At 41.5% G+C, this 23,578-nt stretch overlaps 1 protein-coding gene across 1 annotated transcript in view; it reads right to left on the reverse strand.

The window, feature by feature from the left end:
- The window catches only part of LPCAT2 (lysophosphatidylcholine acyltransferase 2), a 29,926-nt gene extending 18,873 nt beyond the window's left edge, over positions 1 to 11,053 (reverse strand). The window contains exons 1-5 of the mRNA XM_069026736.1: positions 10,900 to 11,053; positions 6,090 to 6,229; positions 4,845 to 5,062; positions 3,512 to 3,624; positions 831 to 891 (exon numbers count right to left, since the gene is read on the reverse strand). Of these exons, the coding sequence (XP_068882837.1) occupies positions 831 to 891; positions 3,512 to 3,624; positions 4,845 to 5,062; positions 6,090 to 6,229; positions 10,900 to 11,019 (652 nt within the window). The 5' untranslated portion in view covers positions 11,020 to 11,053. The remainder of the gene's footprint in view (positions 1 to 830; positions 892 to 3,511; positions 3,625 to 4,844; positions 5,063 to 6,089; positions 6,230 to 10,899) is intronic.
- Positions 11,054 to 23,578: the final 12,525 nt, after the last annotated feature.

Here is a 23,578-nt window from a genome sequence, read left to right on the forward strand (position 1 = left end):
GGTTTTTGGTTTTTTATTTTAGATCAGTAGCACAACTAGCAAGATGTCACAACAGAAAAGGGTTTGGCTCCATTTCAAGGAGAAAGCTGCCTATGATTCCTGGACTGCTGAAACTCATTTTCTGCGCATTATCTCCCCACTGATAGGCATTAATTTCAAAGGATGAGATGCTCACAAGGCTGTTGAGCATTTCCTGATTCACTCTGTGTTCTGATCATCACAAGTGATACGGATCTGAGCATGTAGTAGTGGTTTTGTAACTTTTCTACCCAAGATACTGTAAAACAGTTAAGTCATGTTGTTCTCCTTTCTTAACTGAAGGACAGCACAACAATCTAATGATCAGCCATGCAATGAATTACGCTTCTGTGTGAAAAATGATTTGTTGTCCTGGCTTCCTAAGCACTATGCAAAGACATTTCATAACTTGGTTTCTAAGTCTTGCATGGCATAATTTACAGGAATCTAAGACAACCCAACTGTTAGCTGAGATAAAAGAACATCATGTGAGTAAGTTCATCCATTCATCTCATAATAATCACTGTTGAGTTTCTCAGTAAATAAATTAGATGAAAACTGTACCCAGAAAAACCCCCAACTAACCAACCATATACGTCATAGATATTTTGCATCCAACACAATAGCACAAGCCAGAGAAGTAAGCTGACTAGTATAAAAGAGTGGGTTTAGTGCCACTGAAACTTTAATAATGTAAGTAATTACTACAGCACTGTTGTGGATGATGTACCTTCACAAGTACAGTCCTTACTACAACTATCAAATTAACATCACATATTATTTTCCAACAACAATGGGACAAAATCTCTCACCTTGTTTAAATGTGATCAGGCAAGATCGGTTTGTGCAGGTGCCTTCTGGGAAAATCAGTATCTTGGATTTAAAGAGAGAGAAATATATATACACACACATATATTTCATAAAAGGATTATACTTTAGTATCTGCTATGCACAAGCTGACATTATGCAAGCTCTGTGACCTGCTGTACTGTATTACAAGAATACCATTACCGTTTCTGAAGGAAACAAACATATTAAGGAAGGATGCTCACAATATGTTAACCTGGTCCATCTTGATTTGGAAACCAATGCTTTCTAAGGAAAGAGTTCTGGGGAAAGGCCTTTATCAGTTCAGAAATATGATACAAAAGGCTTTAAGTGTTTCACTTGTAATTTTATTGTTGGTAATAATAGAATTGTTCCTCTGACAGCAGTTCCTTATTGAGCTGCTGGGTGTATAAATGTAAGAGCCTGGGCTGAAAGGAAGTGCATGAGGTACTTGGGCATTTACAGGCAGAGCTCCTATCAGTGAGATGCCAGCTGTGATAACAGCTTGAGTAGCAGAGCAAAAGGCAGAGGAGGCATGTGCTGTGAGGCAGAGCTCTGAAGGCATTTACACACCACAGCAGCCTCTGAACCTCAGTGACTCAGACACACCAACACCCAGAAGGTTTCTGAATTCGTGTCTGAGACAGTACATTAAGTGCACTGTGCACTGCAATGTGACACACTGAATCCAGCCCCTTATGGAATACAAGAAAGCTCTGTATTTCTCATATCACTCTCATATCATCATAAGCAGCATTCTAAAAACACCCCAGCACAAAATATGGTCTGGATCACGTGTCAAAGGTGTGTGCTCCCACTTCAGTCTGAATGAACGGGTCAAGGCTAGCTGTGAAAGAGGCCTCAGTAGGTCACACCCAAGGGACACGGACTGTTTGAGGGTATTACAGAGGCAGCTGCACACAGCAAGTTACAGCCAGACCTCCCCTATATATCCTGTAATCAGAAAGTGTGGCCAGGGCACAGGACTAGGAATCACCCAGTGACACCCTCAGCGGTACTGCTGACTCAGTCTTGAGATTCCCAGATTACTTGACTCATAATCTATTTATGCCACAATACATATCTAGGTTACATCCCAAGTGCAGCACTGGTGCAGGAGCCCACTTCCCTTTCCTCCCCGTGCTGCTTTTAGCAGAGATTACGTCTATCAGGGCATTCACCCATAACAATTCAGCAAATCATAAGCATCAGTGTAGTCTGTAAGCCCAGTATTAAAAAAAAATTGGCATGTGCATGTTAAACTGACAAATTTTAAAAAATAATGGAGGCTCTAATATCATTTACAGCAGCTTACAAAAATGCACTTATGAGTCAAATTAAAGTGGCCTAAATGTTAAAAAAGCTTTTAGTAAGGTACTTATGAAGTAAAAATGTACGACGTGTAAATAATGCCATTACAAAAAAATGGCAAGTGTTTGTCTTCCCTGCTTGAATGGTCTCTGTTTCTAGAGACTGTTCAGAAAGTAGAGCAGTACACAGCAGGTCTACCTGTCACAGAGGTACCTGCTACTGAAGTCCAGTATCTTCACTTGCCTCTTAATTTTCCTCAAAAGCCACTCAGTGGACCAAAAGTGAAAGAAAAGTTAACTTTTCTAGTCATTTAGGGGGTATCCAACTATGACTAAAGAGACCTTGTAACTCCAGCTACTCAACCAGTCACTTACTGTTTTTATTTTAAGTAAACTAACCCCCAAGAAAACAAGTCAAGAAGTAATTCAAAACACAAAGCATGAGTCTATACACTAATTTGCACAGAAGATATTTGGAGAAAGGTCTTGTATCACTGACTGGATTTGTCCAGCACCATGGCAATGACATCGTATTTGTAGTATGTGAAGGCAGTGTGAGACCAGAGTCAATGCACCAAGAAGAAAGCAGAAAGGCCCTGCCAAATGAGATGTCAGTAGATGCACAACTACTCCCAGCCTTCCTTCTTCCAAAAGATGTGGATTTGCATCCCAGCCCTCTGCTTTTCATATAAGCAGCAGAGCTGCTGCCTCAACACTTTCCTCCCTCCTGATCAGCCCCTGCCCCATTAGCTCTTCCAGATGGAAAACCATCCATGACCTGGAAGCAGAACAGGAGCTTGCTGCTGAGGAATGACCATGGGAAAGAAACACTGTGAAGAAAATCTTGGCTTTAGTGCATTATTAACCTAAAGAGAGAACCAAGCCTCACCTCAGCTACACTCTGTAAGAAACTAATGTGTTGAGCTAAAGTACTGTTTGTACTGGATCTTGGACAATCTGAGTTACCCATCTCATCAACTGCTCATCCCCTACCTGGTGTGGGCACAGCTATATAATCTAGCTTCAGAATACTGATCCACACATACCAATGCAATTCATCTGCTACACTGAAAACAGCATGTTAAGACTTAAAAAGGAAAAACAGAAAGTCAAGAGCATCTGCACTTGCAACAGGAATTGGTACTGGCTGGATTTTAACCGATCCATTTGTCACAACAAAACTCCTTCTGGGCACCAGACTCTTCCTTTCTTAACCCAGTAATATACCTGAGAGCTGACTTTATTTCTGTACATTTTAAGAATCCTATCCAGCTGGGCACTTGTGATACTGTGATGCACAATGAACAGGGACTAGGAATACATGATAGAAGAGAAGTAAGTAGTGTGTTTATTACCTGTGGCCACTGGCCTCTTGATAATGCCCGCCTGGTTATCTCAGCAACCGTGTTCTTCCGTGAATCAGGGTCTTGACGAGAAACTGCTACAGGCTGAAGGGAACTTAAAATTGCTGTGAAACAGATTAAAAAAAATTGTCTTATACTAGTGCTTAGAAAACACGTGGGTTCAAGGCTTCCTTGTAGCAAAAACTTGTTATTCATATACTAGCAGACAGACTGCACACAAACAACTTTCAAACTAAATTGATAAGAGTGTTATTATTCTCCTCTTTCTGCAAAACGGGAAGTAAGACACAGAAGACATACCCAGCCTGCCAGCTGAGGAGCTTTAGAGTAGATATAAACATGCAAAATTCACCCAACATTCTAATAATATTGCTGTTATTTTTCACTAAGCATTTCCACACAATTCTATGAAAGTGACCTGACTGTGTCTGCTCAAGCTTAACTCATGCAGACTGCACCCAAAATGTAGTTTTAGCCATCCCTTTTCAGTTACAAACCATGCACAGCTTCTATGTAAATTACAGAAAAAATCCTCCTTATTTAATCAGAAGTCTGCATCAGAATGTGTGGTCCTTTGTGATAGGAAACCTGGCCAAGAATTATCTTCTCTGTCCCAATCCTGTGCTTTTAAGCTAAAATCAATATATTCTCTGTTCATTTCTTTTCTACAAAGACACTTTGCTGTGTTGTCTACTGTATTTATTTCGGGGTTACTGTACAGCCAGCAGAAAGTCTACAGCTAATACAAACAGGGATTCTTTTTGTGCCAAAAGGAGGAGAAAATAACAGAAGCATGACTCATCTGATCTTTTCCATTCCCTGCATTTCCTTTTTGAGTAACTCCTCTTTTATTCCTTCCTGGTCTTGCTCCCATTAAAAAAATCCATAACAGTGCCTGCAAGGTTAATCTTATAAATGTGGCGTTTTCCAGACTACTGTAGTTTGGGTCTGTTTTGAAATAACCTTCACTCACATTTGTGGGCCATACTGTTAAAAGACAGCAGGGGAACAGATTTTTTCAGCTACTGCTGGGAGAATTAAAGAGAAAGCTTCCAGCCTGAGTAGCTGCAAAACATGCTTTCAGTATAAAACAAGTTCAAAATGATACTATATTTCATACCTGAAAAGAAACAGCATAATTTCTAGGCATTTTTACCAATTCAGAAAGATAATGTGTCATAGGGATTTCACTGGAAATAATTTGTCAGTATCTTTGGAACCTATGGAGGTTAAAAGTCTGCCCTTAAATTACTTCAGTGAATTTTTTGGCCCCATGTCAAGTTGTTGCCTTGTAACTTTTAAATTGTTTTTTATAAATACTTACTGCCAAATACTGGAGTTGACAAATTCTCTGCTCTAGACACTATTGATGGCATTCCAGTTAGGGCACAAATAATGGCATCAAAAAAGCTTGAATGAGGAGCTGCGACAAAGATTGGGGCTTCTGGTAGGCTCGCTACTTTCCCTTTCACTTTAACTTGGAATCCCATCACAAAGTACGCAGTACGAGTCAGGCCGGAGAGGGTTGTCTGGATCATCCTCCTTGGAAAAAAAACCACAAAAATACCATCCAGCTTACAGTCAGGATTTCTTTCTACTTTAAAAGAAAATCCCCTAACAGATTTCCTAGTTCTAACCAGCACTGGTGCCCCACACAGGGAAGCAATACTACTCACCAGGAGAATGTATGGGTAAAGGGGAAGTGGGGAAGGGGACATCACCTTGTCCTGATGAAAGATAAGGCAATGTACACCACCTTGTGAAACCCTCCTGCCAGGTACACTATTTCTCATGCTGTATTTTATGGCATTGTAGCATAACACTGTTGTGAGGGGAGTAATTAGCAGATTTAGTGTCCTTTCTGTAAGATTTTAGGTAACTAATACAGTTCTTTTACTATCAGTTTTAAACAATAAAGATTAAATGACAATGTTGCCTTACTGGAACATTTTCCCACAGTAGGGGACATGTTCCTTTCATGGGAGGGACTCTCTGTAACCTTTTGGTCTTAGAATTCACCTCCTGTGTGATCTCCTCCTCCTGCTGCAGTGCATCATGGCTAGAAGGGAACTTCAGTACTTTGAGGTCAGGAGTGACTGAAATGCAGAACCCACAGAAGCAGCTGTGAAATACCACTTCAAGGGCAATGCAGCTGAGAGAGCTTTCAAAGCTAATTTTGTCATAGAACCATAGCATAGCAGAAATGACAAAGGTTACACAGGAGCTCAGCCTATGTCATGTTACAAAATACTTGCTTAATGAATTTATTTTCTCAAATATTCCTGTTAGTATTATTACTGAAGTAAGTCCTGGCTTACAGACAGTCTACAAATATTTTAATACAAATTTTTTTTTAGCCTCAAGACAACTGAAAATCTACCTATTTATAAAGCTCCACTATTGTAAAATACACTCATTAAAAAATTGCTTCATATAAATGGGTAAAACTGAGGAATCCTCTTCAATCACAAACAGGAGTGAAAGGAAAAAAAGGCTTTAGACCCTAGCTTTGTGTTATTAGGGAAAAAAAAAAAAGCTTAGTTTTCACAAATATTCGTCACTTTTTTACCTCCTCCATCCTTCCAGTGGCTGAAATCCTCTTCCAGGCTGACAGGAAGTTGCAATTGATGCGACCAGCCAAGCTAGCAGTAAAATAAATGTGATGCATACGGCACGGAGGGGAAGCAAAATAATCCCCTGGAGAACAGACTGGAAAAATAGAGGTGAAAAATCTTAAGAAATGGCATCAACAGAAATGACACTGCTATCTGTGTAGTTACTTTACAAGGATTTTAAAGTACTACCATTATTGCTTTGTGATTTAGTAAGGAAAGCTTTAATGATTCCAGTGCTCTTACAGGAAGAACAGTAGAGAAGAGAATTCATGGTATTTCATTTTCACTTTTGAGCTCCCATTTCAGGTAGAACAGGGATATCAGAGTATTTAAGTTTTTGGCTTGGATGTAGCTAGACACAGAACCAAGTTTTCTGGCTCCAGTTTATATTTGGTCCTGGTCTGCAGCACACAACCAGCTCAGATGAGTCTGCCCAGCTGACACATATCTCCACTACAGAGCTTTCTATCACTAGCTGTCTATCTAGAAGTCAAGTGGGATCATAAAGATGACTAATTGTACTCTTGCCCTTTCAAATGACAAATCTTATGTTGAGTCACAATATTGCTGCAAGTGATCCTCACTACTGCTTCAGGGAGCCGTGCACACACAACACAACTACTTCCCCTAGTTGGGACTTAAGCAAAACCAAGGTTTTAGTTGTCCTAGTTGCAAATAATCCTCAAACATCATCCCCAGCCCTCCCAAAGGAATCTTTAGGTTGCATAGTTTCATGCATAGCTCCAGGAAACAGGTGTATTGGTGCAATGCTGTACCACAGGCAGCTCTGCACAGGGCAAGGCAGGAAGAAATTCTTAACTGTTTTACTCCAGCACATTAGGTTAGAAACTGTATCCTGAAGGTTGGCCTTTATGGTGCAACAAGCACTGTGCAGATCGAGCAAGGCCAGGGCTGGGAGGCAGGTGAGCTGTGTGAGCAGGTCAGAGCCCAGCATTCCTGGAAAATCAGTAAAGAGTTCAATTCCCTTTGGCACTAATCCAGCTTAGCTGCCACTCACTGATGAGGATCAGTTTGTGTGTAAACCTATGCACAAAACAAAACACACCACAAAAGAACTATAATAGTGATTTTTAAAAATGTATTTGAGCTGTTTCTTCAAGTCCCTCAAAACTTATCTGAGAGTGTGTCATTGGTCATAGACTGACAGCTCCACCAGTTCAGGCATATGGGAGAAGGTGCTGAAGGAGAGTTAAGTGAGTTTAACATCTACTTGTGAGCTTACTACGTTTTATACTTTACTGTTTTTAAAGAAAATCTAAAATTGAACAAGTGTTCCTCTCTCAAAATCAACCTTTCTGGTCAGCTCTTTAACAGTGGCCTGTTACTGTACAGAAAAAGGAAGGCTTTTTTGGAAGTCAGTTTTACAAAATAGTTTGCAACTTCCTAGAGCTGTGATTATTAACATCACAGTGGACTTTAATTTACCTCTTCTCTTTAAGAAGGAACAAGTGTAGTATATTTGAAAATAAGCATCTTAGTGTATACTTCATCCAATTTTTTGATAGAGTCAGTTGCTTCTAATTTTCCTTTCACCAACACAGTCCTTTCCCTCCCCACCAAATCCTTTCCATCTTCATGTAATGTCCTCCCACCCTCCTCCTGTCAATATTCAGGAGAGGCTCTGCCATCTGGCTCTAAAGCCTCTGACACTGACGAGGATTAAGATGAATTTGGGAACTTCAGGACTCGCTTCTGTGTTACCACAGGCACAGTGACAACAGACCAAACATGAGAGTGGATACACAGAGTAAATTAAGGTAAGAATGATAAGCAGGTACACTGTGTTGATGTTTATGTTCTGCAAGCATTGCCATACAACATGTTTCCAGGAGAGATCTGAACACTTAGGTCTGATTAGCTCTTTCTTTTATGTAACAATTTTGTATAACTAGCTATGGAATTTTAACCATAACTTTACGGACAACAGGCAACTGCTCCTGATCACAGAAATGAGCATGACAGGTTTGACCCTAGAGATCTACTCCTCCCACTCACTCTGGTGCCAGTTGTTGCAAATCTGGAAAAGTCAGGTAGGAAGATAAACCAACAAAGACTCCTTGCTTGTCTCCCAAAATCAGATGTGGGTGTTTTTTTTCTCGATGTGCGTTTTCTTTTACTAGCATCTATAGTCCAGTTCAACATTTCAGCTGCATTCAGTTATCCAAAATGGGCAGCATAAACATAAATCAGTGTGGTTTGACTTAAAATAATGGTTTTCTTTATGAAAAAAAGAATACATATGTAGTGACCTATAATGAAAAATAAAGGATGCACTAGCAAAAGCAAAAGAATTCCTTCTTCAAAACTTTAATAAATTCATTAATCTATTCTAGGCAGATGCACAGGTGGTACTGATTTGCTGATGCAAGCTATTGGCTTCCTACGTGACTGTGTAATGAGGCAGAGTTGGTTTCTGCTCCATCAGCAGCAGAGTAGGGTAAGAGAAGGACAGAAAAGAGAAAGGTCAAGATAGACTAGAAAAGGGAAAGTACAGGAGAAAAACATACAGAAGAAAATACAGTTTAGTAACTACTGAGTAGGATCAAAGCCATTCCAGTTTCTGTACAGTAATCACAAAGATAGAATTATTCTGAGTCATCCAAAGAATCTTTTCCCATGTACTGAATCACCTGTGTACTTTCAGCTAATTGTGTCTGCAATAACTGCATATCCTGTCACTGCAGTAGTCCTGGCAGTCCAGGCCCCGCTCCCATTGCTGACAGACCCTTGATCAATACATGGGATTATACTTCCACTGATGGCACGAACCTGGAAAGTGGAAAAGCAGGTCTATCAAAAAGCCACAGAATTCCATTAGGAATTCTGTTCAGCTGCTGTCAAATTATCCAGGAAGCAGCAGCAGAGCAGGCTGGGGACCGGAATGAAGCCCAACTCCCACTGAAATACTTTGACATCTGAAGATGTGATCAGATGGACTGTCCCCCACAGCAGGACACAGGGCAAGACTGTGTTCCATGAGCATCCAGAGGATGTCACAGCTCTGCCAGGCAGTCCAGCTGCTTGCTTCCAAGCATGGGGTTAAAAGTACTGCTTTTAGCATGCTGGTTGTGCTATTACATAGTTAACCACTGCAGAAGTCCACTGAACATCTCTTCTGAATAAGCTGGAATCCAGTAATGACTTAACTAGAATTTGTGCTTTGCACTTGCAGTTCAGAAGTTAGGACAGCAAGTGAGCAATCAGGAACAAAAGAACTAAAACTAAGTCCCAGGAAAAATCTCAACAATGAATTGCAGCCAACTTCAATTAGAGGACGGAAACCAGAAATATTTGACAACTGTTTTAAAATCTTATTTGGCACATGAAGATGTTTAGTACAGCACAACTGATCATTGCTTTGCACATTAGAAAGAATAACAAAAATCTCATTGGCTTGTAAACTATTAGCAAGGACTGGCAAGAAACTGTAAAATCTTCTCATTCCACTTTTCAGTCTGGATGTTTACATATTTAAAGCTGAATGAAATGCAAATAGCTACCCTGTCTCAGTTACAAGCTCCATTCATCAGGCACACAGCAGCCTTTACATTCCAGGTCCCCAACATATGTAAATCGTGCTGTGGACTCCCAAAGAGGGTTTTGAAATCGTATGTTTGTATTGGTGTATGTTAAAGGAATAGTACAGAATGGGGGGACATAACAAGACAATCCTTTAACATGCAAGAATGGAGGAACACTATACTTGACATAAATGGAAAGAGAAGGGAAACTTCCCTTTTCTGAAGTTCATAGTAACACTGTCCGGTAAGGCCTTGATTCCCAGCACATCTGACTGGCAGTGCTGAGCAAGAGAGGAGCAGAGGTTTACAGGACAAAGCAATCAATAGGAAGTATCCTAGACCTTATGACCATAGTAGGAAAAGAACAGAAGGGAGCAACCCACAATACAAAAAAGGTTCTCTCTTGTGTGTGTTTTGCTCCTCAGCTCACTAGCACCAGGCCCTGACCCAGATGGGTGCCTTTCCTTCCAGGTGCATTATGGAGTTTTGCATGGAATGTATGTTGTATCCAACCCTTTCTCCTGAAGGGAAAAAACAGGATATATTATCATAGCTAAAATGGTAATAGTAACTTAAAAATGCAAGCTTTTGTTTTAAATCTTGTGTTAAAAGTTTTAAATTTGAAGTCAATAAGCATCTGTTTGTGCACTGAGCAAGCATGCAGCTTGTGGACTCTGAAAGGCAGAAGAACTTAATTTCAAAAAACAGTGACTTTTTAATGCTGATCACCCTTTGCATCTTTGACCGTTTACATAACTTCTTCGTGTATCTGCTTTCTGGATTAGATCAGGAAGCAAACTATGCCGTACAGGGGAAGGAAATGTTCTCACTAGAAGCCAGTTCCCGGCAAAGCCAGGAGCTGTAGATGTGGAACAGAGTCGGGGCTGCTGCGCTCTGCTGCGGGCGCGGCGCGAGGGCACGGGCGGTGCTGGGCAGGCCGGGCCCCGCAGCCCCGGCTGCCGGCGGCACTTTCAAACCTCGATCCCTCATACCACGCTCTGCCCTGCCACGGAGGGCTCGAAAGCGACCAGTGTCCCCCAGCCGGCACTGCTGACAGCCCCGCGGAGGCTCGGGGCGTGGCACGCAGCGCTGGTTCAGAGCCGCGCCCGGGCTGTGCCGCGCCCGGGGGTGCCGTGCCCGCCCCGCCGCCGCTCTCCCGTGCGCATCCCAGCCCCGGGCAGCCCGGCCCCGGCAGCCTTTCCCGCCCGCGCTCCAGCCTTACCCGCAGCTTGTCGCCGGCGCTGAGGCGGCCCGGGTGCACGAAGGGGTTGGGGACGGTGGGCGGGCTGAAGGAGTGCTGCCTGGGCAGCGGCAGCACCCGCGGCGCCATCGCCGCCGCCATCCCCGGCGGCTGCGCATGAGCCAGCGGCGGGGCCCGGGGCCAGCGGCTCCGGCCGGCCCTGCCCACCGCGGGAGCCCCGCCTCGGGCAGGTGAGGGCGGGCGGGCCTGCGCTGGCCGCGCCGCGGGGCTGCTGAGGGGCTGCGTCCGGCCCGGGGGTCCCTGTCCCCGCAGCCCTGCCCTCGCAGCCCTGCCCATGCCCTGTCCCGCGCTGGCCAGGGCTGTGCGCGCTGCAGACACCGCAGCTGAGCCGCGCTCGCTGGGATGTTCATAAGCACTGGGAGCAATGCGGGCCGTTATCTGAGGGGGGAGAGGGGCAAGCGCAGTCATGGCACACGGCAGAGGTCGTTCCTAGGAGAATAGTGCATTTTCACCACTGCATAAGGCTGGTACAGTAATTCTGGTGGTGAGATTTACAGATCCGCTGCAGCCTTTCTTTGCGCGCCGGATGCCCATGGGATCCCTTCCCGCACGCCTGCCCTGAGGGATGCTCCAGGAGCAGCTCTGCAGGGCCGGCGGCGCGGTCAGACGCCGTTCTCCGGCACCTTCTGCCGCCTGCCTGGCGGTGTAAATGCCGCAGCTGCTGGTTTCAACCCAAGAGGAAGTTCCACCCTGACCATATTCAGGAAGCCGGCTTTTGGGTTCTCACAGAAATCCTGTCCAGTGGTGCGGCTGAGCCGCCAGTCTGTGCAGCAAGTGCTGGGCTCAGGCCACTGGCCTCTTGGCGTGACATTGGTTCAAAAACTTTGTTCTGCTATGGTGCTTTTCCATTTCTCCACCACACAAAAATATTGGTACTTCCTAGCACAACAGTTGTCTATAGGTTGCTGGACTGTTCATGTTGCTGCAATGAACCTAATTATAAATGTCACATAGTTCAGCTCCCACTTTGACGTCTCTGCTTCCACAAAGATACCATCAGCATTTATAAAACTTAATTATTATAAAACTATTATTTGTATTTTGCAACTGCAGGTGCTTAAGGAGTACTCATAATGATATATTTGGACTAACTGAAGCCTGCCTATAATGGAAGCTTGATGAGCGTAGGGATTTCTCTTGGCTGGTTTCCACGATTTCCTTGTGATAGCCAGTCCTTGAAACCAGCACTGTCCTCTGAGAAAGCCCAGAGCTGTGAACAAACTGGATCAGCACAATCATAAGAGAAAGTAAGGCTGGGGGGAGCTCCAGAGGAGAATGATCAATTCTCCTTCCATCACTCTTGGCAGATGATTTTACAAGCTCTTTTTAAAACCCCATGACTTCCCTAGCTGATCCTTTCCAGCACTTCCTTGGTAAAGTCTTGGAATGATTTTTTTCTGTATCTGAGAAGAATCTCTCTCATTGCAGATGATATCCATCCTCAGTGGATGTGAGAACTGTTCCCTTTCCTCTCTGCAGCTAGTTTTTGCACACTTGTATAGTGTTATGATTCTCTTATGCTTTCACCATGCTAATGTTCCTAGATTTTCTCTCCCTGGTCATAGTTTCTACATATCTGAGCATTCTTAAAGCTTTCCTCTGTCTTTTCCCCAGTGAATCCATATCTTTCTTGAGGTACCCAAACTGGAAATACTACTGCTAGGAGGACTGACCAGTGCAACTGAGTGGGCAGGAAGGATTAATTTGTGTCTGACAAATTATATTATTATATCACTATATAATAGTGTCTGGGGTTTTTTTGCCACTAGCCTGATCCCATGACTCACACTGTGGCTTTGCAGACATGATGCTTTTCATATGTAGATTAATGATTCTGGTGACTTGTACATTTGTTAAAAACAACAATGTTGATTATTTTTGCTCTTCTAAGGCTGATTAGCCATAGCACCATTTAAAAAGCTTAACATCACAAGTACCAAAATACAAGCACAGTGCAAAAAATCCTTCAATGTTCAAAACATGTGTGAAGATGCAACCATATGTAAATCTTTGGCTAAATTGGAGTCAGCATCTCTTTTGAATAATAATTCCTTTCTAGTCTGAATCTATGGTAAATTGAATCTGGATCAATGGAGCACGAACATAAAACACCACCAAGCTTTTGCAAAGCTGGTATCTGGAATCTTTCTTTCACCAAAAGCTTCATACAGTGCTGAAGATGAACATCAAGGGAATAGTAGCGTTAGCTCACTACTCACTATTTTTCTAGGTTGAAGCTACAGCTTTAGTTCTTTAGGTCACTAGGACAATGTATGTTTTTCCTCAAGAGTTTACCCTATACCTTGATTCTGCTTAGAAACTGTAGAAAAGTGGTTCTGGAACAGGTGTAGCTTCTGTATATAATCCAAATGCATCATATTAGTGATACATGAAAACCCAGTACACATTTCCATAGTGTATGACAGGAATTTTTCTCTCTCATAAACAGACACAGCTTTTTTTAAAGAGTATGCAGCTGTATAGTGTTTAATATAAATTGTATATATACAGTTTAAAATGGACTAAGACATTTGTCTTATTGTAGCTGCCTTTGGGACAGTTTACTCTCTTCCTCATTTTTGTGTAAATATACTACAGCTTATCTTCTTATCATAAAATGTGCAGTAGGCAAAAACATATACTGCAGAATATGAAATATTTGCAAACATTTTTTTAAACTCTTCTGTCAGTAATTCCTAATCTGAATCAGAGGCTAAAATAAGTTGACCTTTTTAACATTTATCTGCTTAACTCTTTTGATCAGGGCTGTTATTTTACCTTTATAAAAAATGTGTACGAAAGCATTTTTGATACAGAAATTGAAAACCTGCTCGGGTTTGACCTGCTCCCTGCTGGTGTCTGACAAAAATCTGCCATCTCCTGGCCCGGCCGTGTAATGCTGCTGCACGCAGCAGTTGGGGAGCATCTGTTCACTGCTTGTAAGAAAAACAACTCCTCAAGAACTAGCTAAAAACCTTCTTTGTGCAAGGTGCCATTCTGATTTTCCAGTTTCTTTCTGTGGTACTAAATGTGAAGTACTTGTGAGTAATGGGTATGAAGACAGCAGTAGATTGCCGTGTGTTTCTGTTGTCAATTTAATAACTTGCTTGCTTGCTTGCTTTCTGGCATTCTTTCTGGCTTGCTTGCTTTCTTGCTTGCTTGCTGTCTAGGCCGTGGTCCCCTAATGCCAGTTCAGTTTGTGCCTCCCTCCTGGAACAATGCCTACTAACAGCCTCCTAAGTGCCCACCTGGGCCCAGCTGACAGCACAGTTCTCTCCAGCAATCAGGGCAGCCAAAAAGTGTAATACAAGTCACATGAAGTTTGTCTTTCTCCACCTGGGACAGTCTTCCAACATTATCCTGGTAACCTGTGTATCCTCAAAGGTCTTTATGCCCTGACCATTCAACATACAACCTCAGTCTCATGCTACATAAATGGCACTGTGGTAAGGCTGGGTAACACAAGGTGGAATTCATTAGGGTTCTGTCAATCCATTTCAGTCTCCTGGGAATCCAGCTCTGCACGTCCCTTGGTAGAATTCACAGGTTTAGTGAGATTTCAAGCAAGGAAAGCAGTTCTGGACTGTTCATTTCACAGTGCTCAGGCACTTGGGAACTGGAGGAGGTGCTGACTTGCATGCATGCACCCATCCAAGCAGGCACATGGGGCATGCATATATAAACAAACCCAGACATACGTTTTCTTTTCTTCTAAGACAGGTGCAGAGATAGATGTATCTTGGAGTTTTCATTTAATGTTAAATAGAATTGAAATACCCCTAAAGCTAATCTTTCTCTTGGGTATTCCTAGATGTTTTCTCTTACAGACATTTATTTCTCTGCCTCTGTCCCTTCTTCCTTAAATGTTAGACTTTCTGTGTTTGTGTTATGTCCCGTATGTTGATGCACATAAGATTCACAGTGTTTGCTTGGTAAGTTTTCAAATGCTTCATTCAATTTGAGAGTTGTTTCTAGCTGTTTTTATCAGAGTGAAGTTGCTGTCCCCAGTGTGTTAATCATGCCAGCCCATAAGTGCAGGTAAAAGAGTCCTAGTGTGCTGCAGCAAAGAGGAAAACTTCACACTGAAAGTTCCCTGAAGCTTCTTCTGCTGAATTCCCTTCTCTTTGCAATGCTTAATGGACATAAGGCTAATAAATCAGAGGCAAGAACTTAATCGCTTCATTTAGCAAGTCATACCTGTTAATGGCCTCTGCAAAGGGAGGCACTTGAGTAAATGCTTAGCTTGCGTGGTGTTAGTCTCAGTGGAGTCCGTAGGACTTGCTTAGATTTTTGGTCCTAGACAGGCAGATAGATTGCTGAGGCAGCTCTGATAACAACTTAGGAAAAAATAGCATTGGCTCTTGCTGATGCTGAGCGAAAATAAAGGTGGTGTTATCTCAGGGAGTCCATTGGGTATGTCCCCTTGGAGAATCCTCCTTCCTCACCTGAGCTGGCTGCAGAAGTAGACAACTTGACAAGAATTTCTCTTCTGTTCCTCTGGGTAAGAAAAGCTCTAGACTGATGATGGGGCATCTCCAACTCCCAGTGCTCTCAAACTGGCACCTTCCCTGATTATTGAATTCACTTGAAAACAAAAGAAAAAAGTAGATTTACAAGAAAAAAGAGAGACTCTAGTGATTTGTGTGAGAATGAGATATAAAATTAACAGTTGGGGTTTTTTCCTTTGAACTGAACCCAGGAGCCTCAGTAAAGTTTACTCTATTTAAAGCATTAATTAGGGAGCTGACTGTACATAAAGATAAAACAGAACTCTTAAAAAAATCTCTGGGGAGTCCAAAAAACCCAGGTTTGTCTACATGAGGCAAAAGAATTTTAATTAGCAGCAACTGAATAGAAGTGAACTGATATGAGCAACAAAAAGAGAATTTATCTCACAATGTATTCAGAGAACATAATTGAATGTTCATTAGCTAAGAGTTATATACTGACTGTTAATGAGCAGAAATGAATATGTATTATTTCTTATTAAGCTGGAAATGTATGGAACTAATTGCATTTAAATATAGTAGCTATAAAGCTGTGTTTATTACCAGTCACTACTAAGAAGAGGAAAGACAGGTGGATTTATATTCTTTACTGCAGTATCGTTTTAAATATTTATTATGCTAAGTGGTATTAATACATAGCTTTTCAGGGAAATGGTTATTATGTTGTGCTAGTAGGACTCGGTGATGCCTTCATTTGTATAGGATTTATGCTTTCTTTATTTTAAATTAGGGAAGGCAGCACAAACAAACAGAAGCTCTCAGATTCCTCTAAGACTGTTATTATTGCTTCTCAGGATGAGGGTCCTCTGTTACTCGTGATCAAATGACACTTGGCTTCTTGATATCATGCCTTGACAATAATCTCAGGAGAGAGTTTTGGTAAGGTTTCTTAGTTGCAGATGTACAGGAGAGAGCTGTCTTCTTATTAGGTGTGGTGACAGAAGACCAGAATGAATTTGTATTAACACACTGGGTGTGCTGTGCACGCACTCAGGAAGGGCCCGTGCCTGCCTGGGAGAGCCTGTGGTTATATCCTAGGCTGAGCCTGAGAGGAAACTGGTAGGGCATGGTCACACTCTGTCTGATGAGGAACATAGGGAAGTGTGTGGGAGTGGGCAGTCACAGAGTTGTTTAGGTTGGAAGGGGTGCCTTTGGAGCATGTAGTTAGTGAAGGGTGCGTGAAGAAGGGAAGGGTAGAAGGAAGGGATGATGTAGCTGCCCATACTTAGGGCAGGGTGTGAAATGGAAACCCTAGTGTCCAGCAGCTCCTTGGCTTTGGAGTTTTGTCAGATGAGGGCAGGGGAGTGACTTTCCCTGAATGTTTTATGGCTTTTGCCATGATTGCAATGGTCTCTTGGGAAAGGAGAGGGACAGTAGACAGAGAGGAAGAAGGAGAGGAGCAGTGACACCCTGAGTGGGTGCAGAGCAACAGGGAAGAAAGGAGTACCACAAAGAGGAAGTTCTGTAAAAATAACTCAGTAGAAGTGTGATGGCTTCCCAACGTTGAGTTAGCCTGTTTCCTTTGGAGCTGCTGTGGAGTGCTGGACCAAAACACACCTGCTCCTGACTGCACACATCACTGGCCTCTGCAAACAAATTTGGATTTACACCCACGGTTATTCTTTGTAGTTAAAAGGCCACATCTTCTGCATGGCAAAAATAGGTGTTTTCATCCTCCTGCTCCATTTGAAATGGAAGGATGTTTTGGGGTTGCAATCAGGGAGCGTTAACACACCTTTGAGCTAGTCTGTGCATCTGACATCAGTGCTTTAGGCAGTGATTTTGTGGAATTTAGATTACTGTCTTCCTGCTTACATAGAAAAATATCTTGCTTGTTCTGATTTGAATTAGAATTATTTTTAATTTTGCAATTTATCCTTTTCTGATAAAATTATTATACATTATTGCAGTAACCAGCGGTCCTATCTTTTTAGTAATCTGAATTTCTGTTTACTACTTATACAGATTTGTTTTTACTACAGGATTCTTTAGTAGCAGCAACAACTGCACGTTCACTTTCAGGAAGATTGTAACTTTTCCTCTATTCACAAGAGGGCGATAAATCCCCAGTCATCTTTATGCAGCCTCTAGTAAGCGTTCAGTACCTCACTGCAAAATGTCATAAAGACCAGCTTGCTGTCAGAAAACTGATATATATGTATATGATCTGTATAAAATATTGTGATGTCTTTTGTTTTGGTTTATGGGAAGTTTAAGCTATGCTCTGTTTATTTCATGCCACTGCAGATCCTACCATGAGTAGAAACTAGATGTGGAAAAGTTATTTATAATATCTCCCCCCTCCCGTCCCTCCACCCCCCCACCCTGCCCCACAAGTATTTTCTTCATGGTACACATACAGGTATTAAATTCAGACAAATGTCAAGCACATAATAAAAAAGTGATTTTGAACACAGCATTCAGGAGAATTTCCCATAGCCTAAACATTCTGTATGTTTATTTCTTCCTCATAGTGAAACTTTCTTTGGTAACCAGAACCTTCCATTTCTTAACGTTAATCTTTCTCTTGAACTATCTATTGTCTTGAACCTCCCCTTTAAATAAAATGTTATTTCCTCTAAATACAAGCCTTTTTGTGGTGCTAATATCACTATGGAGAGCTGCCGTAAGAACTGCGATTTCTCTATTTGTGTTGACAGTTTTGTAGTTTATTAACATGCTGTTACATTTCCAATATTTATATTTATTCACTTTCATATCCACTATCTCTTTTAAATATTTTCTGTTTCACACTGTAGAATAAGAATGATTTCAGGAGTCTTACACGGAATAAGGAGTAAGAGAAATAAAAAAGAACAACTGGTTTAGTGTACTAAATTTTATGTCTCTCTTGATGTTATCTGAGTTCATTCCAGCTCCTGTGTTTGAAGGAACTGGATTTCTTTCGGCTCTAAAGCTCCATGACCCAGCCCATGCAATTTTTAAGCTGTCAGTATTAGAACAAATTCTTAATAATTTACAGGGTAGTATGGCCTCTGAAGAATGCTTTCACTCTGTATCTTAATATGAAAAATAAATAAATGCTAGAAGTCTCTAGTAACACACTGAGGCATTTGCTCAGTGTGTTAGTACAGCATCCAACTGAGTTTAAGAGCGTCAACTACTGTGACTTCCTCAAATAATAAGACAAGTCCATGACTCCTGAGGTTCCTTCTGCAATCTCAGTGGAGTTCTGGGGCTGTCTCAGATACCTGAGACAAAAACACCTTTATATTGTCTTTCAAAAACTTCAGCTGTCTTTGGTTGCAGAGACTCAGTCTTGCCTGGCCACTTGCCCAGTTGTTGATTACCTCAGGCCTGCAGTACGAGGGAGCTGTTAGAAATCAGGGCTACTGATAGCTTATTTGTTTTGATATTATCTTGCCTGTAGCAACCTTCACAATTCACCTCCACCTCTCCTCCAGCGGTGCCTGCAGGGGCTGCACCAGCACAAGGGCAGAGCTGTCCTTGAGCACAGCACTGGTTGTGTGCTCTGGCAACTGTGATGCAAACAGGAGCAGGACTGGGCAACAGGCACAGCTGAGGAGAGATGCAGATAGGAGCTTTGGCAAGAAAAATTTGCCTTGTTTAAGAAATTAAGAGTCTGCCCCGTCCCTTTCCTAATCACCAGATGAGGTCTATGGCCTCTTCACTGTTTTTTTAAATCAACTCCAAAACCAGGGTGTTTTAATGGGTGTCTTACAGTCAGTAGTTCCCAGGTTGGGAGTGCCATTGTAAACACAAGCTCCTTCACAGAGATTCTCTCAGTACAGCCAGGCATTTTGGCTATTTTAGTAAAGACCAAAATTATATAACAAGCCCATGTGACTGTGTCTGTTGGTTTACTATCAGCTTTCCTCCGGACAGCAGCAGAGTTCTGTGTGCTTCATTAGTGTCTCCTGACTGCTTTGGCAGATGCAGCCCTGGCTCTGCTGTGCATCTGGGGGTATGAGAATCTTAATAGGGCACATTCAATTGTAAATATCATCTGCCTTACGCTAATGTATAACTCGTGTGTTTCCAGCTAAGGAAAACAAACTCTTCTTACCACAAAAATGTGCCCTCCAGAACTCCATCCATATGTCAGAAAGATACTTAAGTCATATTTTGTCATATTATTTAAAGTTTTAAGTACACCACAATAGCAGGAGAGTAAGTATGCAGATAGGTCAATTCTTTTTATATAATTTCAAGAAATAAAGAGGGGTTGAGAGTGAACAAGCAAGACTAAATGAGGCATTTCCAACCAACCCACTAACTGTGACTCAACTGAGGTATCTGATGAGAGTAAGAACTTGGTAACTAGAATTAAGGGGGGAGTGGAAGGCATGCCATAAACCTTTTTTATTTAGCAACTGGAGGAAGAGTTCTCCTACCTATTCCTTCTGTAGTGTTAGCAGGTATGTGCTTCACTCAAATCTGTTTCTGCCTTTTTAAGTGCTAACACTGAAGCCATCCCAATGCTATTAATATGACAGGTGTGGCTGCAAGATTGTTAAAGAGAACAGGAAAATTCAGGTGTGTGAGCTCAGTTAATGCTAATATAATCTGCCCTGAGCCCCACTGCATTTTCAAATGTTGAAGGTGAGGATACTGGGTAATTTAAAGCAAGACCAAGTATTCCTGCTGTTTAGCAGTCAGGACCCTTGAAGACCACAGCAGTGTCTCTTCTGCACAGGTACACATAAAATAAGGTTGATCTGACATAGAGACCAGCCTAGAAATTTGCTATGATACCCAAAGCAGAGATCTATTATGAGCTTTGGAGTACAGGTTAAAAGAGATATTTTTCTAGAGAAAAAGGGCAGGAAGGGTGGAAACAATGAGTCTTGCAAAAAAAAAAAAAGAGTGAATACTATAACTTGGCAGTTTTCAGAGATGTGCTGCTAGTTGTGCCTGAAGAATAAACATTCTGCTTTTTCTGCTGACTGTAGCCAAAGTCTGTGGCCAGCCAAAAGGCAGAGGAAACTCTGAGGAAGTGTGTGCGTGTAACAGGGACATTTCAGATGCTGATTGCAGGTGCTTTGCCCAAGCTTTTCATTCCATATTTCAAAGAAGGTTTGAGTCTGGAAATGTGCTGTGGGGTTAGAAACACTGCCTAAGCTCTACACAGCTGGCTTGGAGAAGCTTTTGGACACTGTTATGTGAGACAGGTTCAACAAACTGAGATGGGCCCTTAAACAGTAAAAATAACCTCTTTTTCTTCTGTGGATTCAGATCACAGATGTGGATGTTAACAAAGGATTATGGAGCTGTAGCTCAGTTCTCATAAAGAGAAATGGTGATTAGTTACAGAGCTTCCTTCGTAGCAGCAGAGTGGCATGGACCCGAAGGGGCTGGGTGTTGGAATTTCACCCATGCTTCACTGGGCAAACGACAGCAACTCTGTGCTGGTTTTCCAGTCTGTAATATGAAGTGGTTATCTTACTGAAGGGATTGAAAGGCATAATCAGTTGTAAAATGTATTGAAACAGAAAGTGCTATCTCAGTGCAAAGTGGCTTTATCTACTGCTGCACACCCAAAGGATTTACTTTTGAGGTGGAGACACATTTCTTAATGCCTGTGATGTGTACCGAGACAATTGGAAATAATAAAGCCTTGGGGTAGTGGTGTTGGAACCTTGTTCTTATTGAGGTCACTGGCAAGTCCATCACTGATTTCAGCAGGAAGAGGATCAGGCTGCTTTATCAAGAGGCATTAGGTAAACACAAGGCTTTCCAAGACTAAGGATCTGGGATTTTTGGAAGGCTAAATTGTGCAGTGCCAGTCCTCGCCTTGGTAGTCCAATTGTATAGTGAAGACATTTTGTCAATTAATTATTCAGAGATTTATTAACTTGAAATTTTAAGGAGACTGCTAGCTTCATTGCTGTCTGCAAAGAAAACATGTAGAGTGAAGAAGGTTTGTATACCCTGGGCATTTTGGCAGAAAGTGAACATAAAATGTGTTAATTTAACAGAGGACAGTAATTCAAAAGGATGTGTGCCATTAAAATGGTTCATATAGCCCAAGAAAGAAATAGAAATAAACATAGTGCACCACTGTTGTGGAAACTGAAGAGTTACAATAGATGGGGAGAAACCAACAGAAAAAGAAATAGAAAAATCTCCACAAACACAAATTAAAAAAAAACCTTGTGGAGATTTACCCCAATGTAAATCTAATTGAAAATGTATTGATATTTGGGAAATGCCTGTGACAGTTATGAACTTGAACAAGAAGGATGGCATTTTCTCTGAAGAATTTCAGTATGTATAGTTCTGCAAACAATTTATATATCAAAGCAGTCACCAAATGGGCTGGAGAGGCAGAACAACAAATCATTTCCAGAAACTGCCATTATCAGAATTTAGAAGTAGTGGTAATCTCAGTGTTGTTACAAAAGTGAATATTAATGTCTGTATTTTAAATAAAATCTGATTTTGATTTTATTATGGGGCCTTAAAACTCCTTGGAAATGGTCTTAGAAAATTATGCTGTAGCTATGTCAGTTGGAGTCTTTTGACATATAAATTCTGGAAAATCTGGGAAGTTTTCTAAACTACATGTAATGTCTTGTTAAATCACAGTGCAGTGTTTCATCTGACCATTGAAGACATGTATAGTAAGCAGAGTTAACAGGCAGATGCACAGGTGACTTTCTTATTAAAAACCAGAATATCCCATATTTATTTCTGATGTTTTTCTAAAGAATTTGTGCTCCCACATGATTTTATGCTTTTGCATTCATTTCTTGTTTTGGAAAGGAAGTTCTTTTAATAATGTTTAGCATCAACCTCTTCCACCCGTGCAATTTGCTGCTCTGATAAAAGTGTTGTTCCCCTGCAAAAGCTTATAACATGCTGTATGAAATGTCAGGAATGATAAAGCAAAACCAAGAACCTCTGAAAGAAAATGTACTGCCATGAATATCTGAAATCTACTGAACCACTGCTTTTATTGTATTTAAATTTCAATAAACACCTTTCTTAAGAGCTTGTGCTTCAGTAGGCAGAGAAATGTGTTTTCTATGTAAATAGCAGTGTTTGCCTTTTCTTTAAAAACTGTTTTCCACTGCAGTAGTAAATCCTACAAGCAAACTAAAACACAGTTTAGGCCATGAGATACGGAATAAAATCTCTGAAACCTCTCTCTGTGCTTACTGGGTTGCCAGTTGTGGCCATACAGCAAGAGTGCCTTAGAGAACTGATTTTCACTATGTTTTTATGTATATTCAAGTTTTGAAAATAAGAGAGAAGGGAGGAAGCCAAAATCCATGAAAGGGTGCTAATAAGCTCATTTTGCCTCTTCATTGTTTTATGCCTTGCCCCTGATTTTATAGCTTCACTCTCAACAGAGATGGTATGGCACAGGATTTATTTCTGAGCACTTATCACTCTTTAGTAGAAAGCATTTACGTTTTTCCATAAGAATGCTTTCTAGTTGTATCTTCCTTGATAGCATTTTTATCCACTTACTTTACCCTGAGGTATACCTTAGAAGGCTGCTCAGAGGTTGGCAGGGGTTAGTGTAACCATTAATGCATTAAAGTTGGCTGCTGGAGGTGTTAATGCTTTGCTGGCAGTTGTGTTTCAGAGCTGCTGTCTCTTGTGTCAAAGGACTTCCTTACCTAAATGCCAGACCAGCACTGTCCTTGACTGAAGTCTTCCTCAGTAATTCTACCAACTCTCCCAGTCACCACTTTTAGTTTCCTAAGATGTCAGGCTTTAAGTCTTGAAAGTTTGAAGATGTATCTCTAACTGTTTTTACAAATGTCTGCAAATATAACTGATTTTCCTGAGTAGTCATTTCAGCAAGTTTCCTTTGCATCTCTTAGGGGCCAGTTTAGGAACCAAGCAGGAAGCAAGTGAAAAGGGTAGATTGTAACAGGACTGGTTTGTGACTCCATCCTATGCAGAAATATCACTTGACTATTTTCAGAATGAAAGGCAGAGTCTCCAGTTTTATATTCTGCTTATGCTTTTGTACTACTCTTTTCCACATATCACTGGAGAGCTTTTGTGTAGTTTTTTCAGGCAAGAGAACTGTTATCTGTCATGCAAAGCTCTCTCTTTCTCTTCTCCTTTTTTCTCAAGAGGATCGCTGTAAGGGACTTGTACAATAACAGTAGTGCTACCTGAATTACATTAAG

The sequence above is a fragment of the Aphelocoma coerulescens genome, chromosome 11, assembly GCF_041296385.1.
Source record: "Aphelocoma coerulescens isolate FSJ_1873_10779 chromosome 11, UR_Acoe_1.0, whole genome shotgun sequence".
Lineage (NCBI taxonomy): Eukaryota > Metazoa > Chordata > Aves > Passeriformes > Corvidae > Aphelocoma > Aphelocoma coerulescens.